Source organism: Alexandromys fortis, unplaced genomic scaffold, assembly GCF_014885135.2.
Source record: "Alexandromys fortis isolate MF-2015 unplaced genomic scaffold, M_Fortis_MF-2015_v1.1 scaffold_27, whole genome shotgun sequence".
Classification (NCBI taxonomy): Eukaryota; Metazoa; Chordata; class Mammalia; order Rodentia; family Cricetidae; genus Alexandromys; species Alexandromys fortis.
Genome location: NW_026067952.1, coordinates 11224539 through 11232272, shown reverse-complemented (window position 1 = coordinate 11232272; position 7734 = coordinate 11224539). Strand labels below are relative to the sequence as shown.

The 7734-nt window shown below is 40.0% G+C and overlaps 1 protein-coding gene across 1 annotated transcript in view; it reads right to left on the bottom strand.

The window, feature by feature from the left end:
- Window positions 1-7734, bottom strand: part of Uqcc1 (ubiquinol-cytochrome c reductase complex assembly factor 1) — an 84922-nt gene that overhangs the window by 73829 nt on the left and 3359 nt on the right. The window contains exon 2 of the mRNA XM_050150674.1: window positions 5873-5977. Within this exon, the coding sequence (XP_050006631.1) occupies window positions 5873-5977 (105 nt within the window). The remainder of the gene's footprint in view (window positions 1-5872; window positions 5978-7734) is intronic.

The following is a 7734-nucleotide window of genomic DNA, read 5'->3' as shown; positions in this document are numbered from 1 at the left end:
TTTTTTTTTTTTTTTTTTTTTTTTTTTGAGACAGGGTTTCACTGTAGTTTTTTTAGAGCCTGTCCTGGAACTAGCTCTTGTAGACCAGGCTGGCCTCAAACTCACAGAGATCCACCTGCCTCTGCCCCCGGCACTCAGCCAAGGTGGGAGAAGGCAAAGCAGCAGCAGTTCTAGGTCATCCTCACCTAGGTTGTAATTTAAGACCAGGCTGGGACTCAGGAGTCAACAAATAATATGTAAGTAAATAGTTAAAACAACCACCACCCAAAGGTCTTGAAAGTGAAGAGGCTGCCATGATGGGGAGGAGGGGTGGGACAGAGACAGCCTCAAACAGTTCTCGAATGCTGCGGGCACATGTGTCTCACCGGTCAGCAAAACTGTAAGCTCCACCAGGGCACAGCCCACTCACACTCCTTTTATTCTCTGCCCTAGCGCTCAACACCATTCTGGGCATGGAATCAGTACTCAATAAAACTAGGTAGAGTTTTTATTCTTCAACTTTGTTCAAAGAGAAGGACAACCTGGAGGAGGTCCAAAAAAGAACCACAGACTGATCAAAGGGAGGAATAAAAGGTCCTGGAGGAAAGGTTAAAATGAACTCAAGTTGTTTGGCTTGGAGAAAAGGCAACTGGAGAATTAAGGAGTAACTTAGAACAACACCGACGCTGGAAGCCATTGCAGAGGTCTCCCAGGCCAAGGTTTGCACTTCATAGATGAGGAGACTGAAATCAAGGGAGAGGGTGTAACTTGGGAAGGCAGGTTAGGGAATTTTTTTTTATTTTGCTTTATAGTGAGGATTAAATTTACTCAAGCAGTATGAGCTTATATGGTAATAAAAATAGCAACTACAGACTGGGTGTGGCATCACACACCTCCAATCCCAGCACCGCAGAGGCAGGCGGAGCTCTGAGTTGAAGGTTAGCCTGGCCTATAAAGATCCTGTTTCAATAAATAAATCTTTAGTCACTAAATGTAAGACAGAAAGAGGAAATCAACACAGGCAATACCACTGAAATGATTATTAGTAAGAACCATCAAGAGGATCATATCTAGCAGTCCAATTTGGACACATATCCAAAAGTCGGATCTCAGATAGATCTTTGCACACCAGTGTCTCCATAATGTTATTCACAAAAAACAAGAGATGGAAGCAATCCAAACATCCAATGGAATCACGTGGATAAAAAAGTATGGATACTATGCAATGGAACTTAGGCCAGCCCTCACAAGAAGACATCTTGTCACATGCTACAATATGAATGGACAAAGAAGATCTTAAGCTAAGTGAAGTGAGATGATTGCACTTATATTCGATAATTAGGGTGATCAAACTCCCTATTAAAAATAAGGAAAAAGTCTGCTGGGTGTGGTGGTGCACTCCCCTGATCCCGGTACTGGGAGGCAAGAGGAGGTTGGTCAAGGCCAGCCTGGTCTACAGAGCTAGATCTGGGACAGCCAGGACTCTACAGAGGGGGGGAAAATACTAAGAAAATTAGGGCCTATAATGCCAAAAAAAGAAATAATTTACAATTTATTTATGTATTTACAATTTCAATAACAAATAAAAATAAAAGACTATCTAAACATGAATAGCATCCGTTCCAGTAAATGAAAAGGCGCCAGATATAATTCTACGTATATTTTATATTTGTTAAGGTACTATTTCTTTTTTTTTTTTTTTCCAGTGCTAAAGACTGAACCCAGTCTCTCATGCATGCAAAGAACTGAGCTATACCCCAGCCCTGGCAGAACACTATGGAAAAAATTAATATGCACACATTTCCATAAAGACTGGAAGAGAACCAGCAGAGATGAAAACACTGACATTTTCAGATTTGAAGTCCCAGGTGATTTTTATTTTCTTTATCACTAAAGTATTATATAATTAAGCAGGGTGGGGACATACGCCTTTAATCACAGCACTTGGGAGAAAGATCTCTGTGAGTTCAAGGGCAGCCTGGTCTAGAGTGAGGTCCAAGACAGTCAGGGCTACACAGAAACCCTATCTCAAAAAGCAAACTAACAAAAATTGTACGACTTAAAAAGAATTAAGAAACTAAATCCTTTAAAGAGCCTCCAACGTGGTCGACTAAATCCATGTAAAACCTGAGAAAGCTTAAAAAGGAATTCTAGACACACACACACAAAGCATTTTCTCGGGTGGACTCTTGTTTGCTAGAAGCAAGCAGAGGCACCATTCTTTTAAGAGAAAGTTTCCTGACTCAGTGGTAGCAGCAAAAACTGTGCAGTTTCAAAACAGCTGCTTCCTGGTTCCTCAGAACAAATGGCTCTGACTCTTTTGGGAGGTTCAAAGACAGAACACTTGAATGGGGTTTGTAGGCCCAGGTGATTGTATGCCTGCTTGGGGTTAGGAGGAAAGTAGCTGAGACCTTGCCTGCGGCTGTGCTTCCCACCTGGCAGGCAGCGGGATCAGGTCTGCTAGGAGTGCACAGGCAGGAGAGCATGGTGGATTCCCACCACCATACACAGAAATATTCCAGGCCGTGCATTGTACTACATGGCAGATTTAGCTTTTACTCAGATATAAAGGGTTTATATACTGCACACTGCTTCCCAGAGTTGAGATGGTGAGGATGCTCCCACTCGGCAGTCTCAGAGACAGTCAACAGACTTCCACCATGTTGGTCTGGGCAGAGCAAGCAGGCAGGGCCATGTTTGCCCTAGGAATGCCCTCTTTTAGGTTTTTAAGAAGCACTTAGCATTTTAAGAAGCTGTCCTAGTCAGAAAAGTATTACAGATATGCAATAAGGACAGATTCAGACATATAAGGCCTCTAAATAAGATACAGTGTATGTTTTTTTTAAAAGTACGTAGGCGTGGGAGAAAGAAGAAAGAGTATAAAGAGTTATAAAAAGAAGTACATATTTTTTTAAAAAATAAAACAAAGTCTTTAAAGAGACAGAGTACAGACAGTCATAGATTAAAGGAGTAAAGACAATAAAATAAATATTAAAAAGTAATAGACTAAAAACAAGCCACATAAAGATGGAATATACATAGAGTCTGGCTTATGTATATTATCGTGTTTTCTTTGAATTACCTGGCTATGAAGGAACTAAGTACAAAGAGACACTTCATTGTATGGGCTGCTAAAGATAAATCAACATAAAGGTATCTCGACTTCAAAATTTGGGTCTAAGGATTTGTTGCTTTGGAAAAGAGGTTCCTGCTTTTGTTTCCACAGAATATGAAAACCTGTGGATTAATTCTAGACTAATGTGGTTTGATGGACCAAGACACCCACCCACAAAGATTGCTGTGAACACCTACCAAAAATACTTCACCCAACAAAAAGCAGGAAGCAGTTTGGAGAGAACTACACCCAAATTCCCAAATACTATTTATAAATTTTGGTTTATATTTAAAGGGGGATATGCTATAGAGATTTACATTGGTATAAATCTTGGTTTATTGATACAAATTTAAGGTCATTTTGTTATATGTACCTTTCTGCTCTTGATTAAGGTATTGTGTTTGTACAGCTCATTAAAAATTATGCACAATTTTTAAATTATACTTGTATAATTAAATATAAGTACATTAAAATTAAACTACATATAAATTAAAATGTAATGTATAATTAAGAAATATAAGTTAAGTGGAGACAGAATTGGCTCTCTTTTTGTGGTGGTTGCCAGTTTGCTGAAAATGAACTCTGCTTGAAGGTATACTGCACTCCTTGATTAACACATTCTAATGCTCACCAAACTAGAGAAATGCATTGAAGTGACTGTGACTCTGAACTAGACCAGGCATTTGAGATAACATTAGAAGATCAAGGAGAACGTGAATATTCAACTGGAGTTCGAAAGGTAAAGAAATGCATTCATTTATAGTTGAGGATCCTGAAATCTGTAAGTTTTGAAGAGGAGTACTATGAGTCCTTGCTGCTGTTGGTGCTGCTGCTACTGCTGCTGCTGGAGGCAGAAAAGCTGGCTGTAAAGTGTCAATAATGGGCAGGCAGGTGGAATGTCATTCTTTACAACTGCAGTTCTAAAACAGCTCGTGTATTCATCCATGGAATTGCTACTAGGTGTCTCACAGACTTCGGATCAATCTGTATAGGAACTGACATCAGAGATGACTGCTTTGAAACTGATAAAGCAAGTTGCTCAACAATGGAACACTTCTCTTTTAGTAAAAAAATTAATTAATTAATTAATTAATTAAAAGAAATATAAGTTGATAATCACCTATAATAGTCAACTTTCTAGTCATGATAGTTAGGTTTTCTAGATATATAGAGATATATTTCAGTTAGATATTCTTCAAATCTTTCAGAGACCTTCAGAATGTGGCATTTAAAATGTTTTAATAATTTAGGACTTTTCATGACATGAGACACATCTGCTCCTCACAGCACCAATTACTTCAACAGGATGATGGGCATCGAAGAGGATACTTATAGAGTTTGTTAGCCATTTGGGCAAGAAACTGTTCTTGCCAGGACTGCTTGATGTTATGCTGTATGAACTGGAAATGCAGGACCCACAGAGACATGACTACTAAACTTGCCTAAAGGTGAGACGATTCTTCTGGGTCCTGCTACACAAAAGAGTCTGTCAGACATTCTGCAGGACACAGAAGAAAGCAACTGATGGACTTTGGCATTACAAGGCAGAACAGATCTTCAAATTTCCTGCTTCATGCAAAAGTCTACTAGATACTATAGCTCTGTATGCTGAAGATGGATGCCCCAATGATACAGAAGAAGTTTGGGTGACTGTCCAGGCAGTGTGATGCCTCTGTCAATTCTAGAGTTTTAGAAGTTGCTGACAATGCACTTCCTGTTTACTTAGGTAATATTATATCCTTCTAGAGTCTTTGATGGAGTTGAAAAATAGTTATACTTTTCTTTAGTTATAATAAAAGATAAAGCAGATATAAATGTTACAACTCTAATTCTTGCTTGATACCTGTTTTGTTATATGTAATTTTACTATGTTAAAGTGAAAACCTTTTTTATTTAAACAGAAGAGAGGAAATGATGTGGGAAGTCCTTCTGTATATGTGTTGCTTTAACTGGTTAATAAAGAAACTGCCTTAGCCTGTTGATAGGGCAGAGTAGAACTAAGTGGGAAAAACTAAACTGAATGCTGGGAGAAAGAAGGTGGAGTGAAGGAGAAGCCATGGAGCTGCCAGCTAGAACCTTGTCGGTAGGCCACAAGCCTCATGGTAAAATACAAACTAATAGAAATGGGTTAATTTAAGATACTAGTTAGCCAGAAAGACACTTAAGCTATTGGCCAAACAGTAATGCAAATAATAAAGTTTCTATGTGGTTATTTTGGGGCTGAGCAGCCGGGAACTAATTGGTGGTCTCATACAACAGTCCAGGGTTCAAGACATCACAACAAATCATCTGGTCAAAGGCAAACTAAGGCCTTAAATAACCGTGCCTTGGACTTTAAGTTCATAAAGAAAAAGAAATATGAGGGCTGAAGAGATGGCTCAGTAGTCAAGAGCACTGACTGCTCTTCTAGAGGTCCTGAGTTTAATTTCCAGCAGCTACATGGTTGCTCACAACCATCTGTCATTAGATCTGATGTCCTCTTCTGGTGTGCAGGCACACATAATAAATAAATAAATTCTAAAAAACAAAGAAAGAAAAAGAGAAAAAAAAAGAAAAGGAAATATTTTGTCACCCAAAGAAAAGTAGCATAAAATAACTCTACAATGAATAACTGGGAAAGGTCCCTAACAGTAAAAAACCCATCAGGCTGTGACATGGTATCCCAAGCTAAGTTCTTGAACCAACACCATAGAGACCCAGAGGGATCTCACAGGCTTTTCCATCAGTGTGGTTTGCACATAAATAAGGTTTCATACCAACCAAAAAAACAAACTTTACCTGGGAAGTGCCGGAGAGAGTCCTGTCCCACTGTCTTGGGGTAGGAGATACTGATACCAGGTGGCTGCATATTGGAACCCACTGGGAGACGCTAGTCTGGTTCCTCTAGAAAAGAAAATGCTATCAGGAATCGTGGAATACACCTAGGTGGAGAATCTTCTAAGGCCAGTCAGACTGACATAGGAAATTCCAGGCCAACCTGGGCTACATAGTGAGACCTTTTTCTCAAAAGGGTTGGGGGAGAAGAAATACATATTCAGCCTTCAAGTTTGGGTCCTAGCAAGAGCTCCTAAACCTCCTGGGATTCAGATGAGTGTCTTGTCCTTCCTAACAAGTACTTTCAAACTTTATGCCAATGACTTGACTCTAAGGACAGGACTGGTTGGGTGAAGGAACCAATCTCTTAAAGCTTACAATTGCCAGACTGCCATTGAGTAAGCTAAGTGTATTGTTCCTATCCTATTCATACAAAAAAAAAACGTGTATCAACAACTCCCCAATGTCACCAAGTTAATAAATGACAGCTTTAGTATTAATACTGGAACCCAAATAGCTACCTCCAGAACCCATGAACATTTTTTTTAAAGATTTATTTATTTATTATGTATACAACATTCTGCTTCCATGTATGTCTACGTGCCAGAAGAGGGCACCGGATCTCATTACAGATGGTTGTGAGCCACTATGCTGTTGCTGGGAATTGAACTCATAACCTCTGGAAGAACAGCCAGTGCTCTTAACCACTGAGCCATCTCTCCAGCCCCAACCCAGGCACATTTAAGAAACCAAAAGAGAACAGTTTACCTTGAAGTCCTTCTAATTCAAATCTGGAGGTAGAACTATTAGTAAAGTTTCAAACCAATTAAAACAGCATATTGGGGGTGAGGGGGTACTGGGGTGGCACTAAAGAGACAATTCAGGGGTTCAGAGCACTGGGTGTTCAAACATGTCTAGGGGTCGATTCTCAGCACCCACATGGTGGCTCAGAACAGCCTGTAACTCCAGTTCCAGGAGATCTAATGCCCTCTTCTGGCCTCTGCTGGCACTTGTACTCCCCCATGTACTTACACATGAATATTTAAAAAAAAAATCTTAAAAAAATATATCATATTTGAGCTGGCACTATGACTTGCTGCCATGCCTCCTGAGTGGGGTACCCTAGCCCCTTTGGTGGAAGCAGAGCCAACCCCTTTGAGTACTCTTCTGACCTCTCCACCATGGTGTGCATGCTCACAAACATGAAATTAAGCATGTAAGCAAATAAATATAAGGTCTAGAGTCATCCTTTTAAAAATTAAAATTAGCCGGGCGATAGTGGCACACGCCTTTAATCCCCTTTAATCCCAGCACTCCGGAGGCAGAGGCAGGCAGATCTCTGTGAGTTCAAGCCTGGTCTACAGAGTGAGGTCCAGGACAGCTAGAGCTACACAGAGAAATCCTGTCTTGAAAAACAATAAAGAATGTGTAAACTGGGCTGGACAGATGGCTCAGTGGTTGAGAGCATTGCCTGCTCTTCCAAAGGACCCGGGTTCGATTCCCAGCGACCACATGGTGGCTCACAACCATCTGTAGAGAGGTCTGGTGCCCTCTTCTGGCCTTCAGGCATACACACAGACAGAAAATTGTATACATAATAAATAAATAAATAAATAAATAAATAAATAAATAAATAAATAAATGAAATGTAAACTACAAACAGAACTTCCAAAAACTATTCCTTCAGAATAAAATGAAAGGATGCTAAATGGGCTGACAAACTGGCTTAATGGTTAGAAGCACTTGTCATTGCAGAGAAACTGGGTTCAGTTCCCAACGCTCACATGACAGCTCATGGCTGGCTGTAATTCTGGTCCCAGACTTCC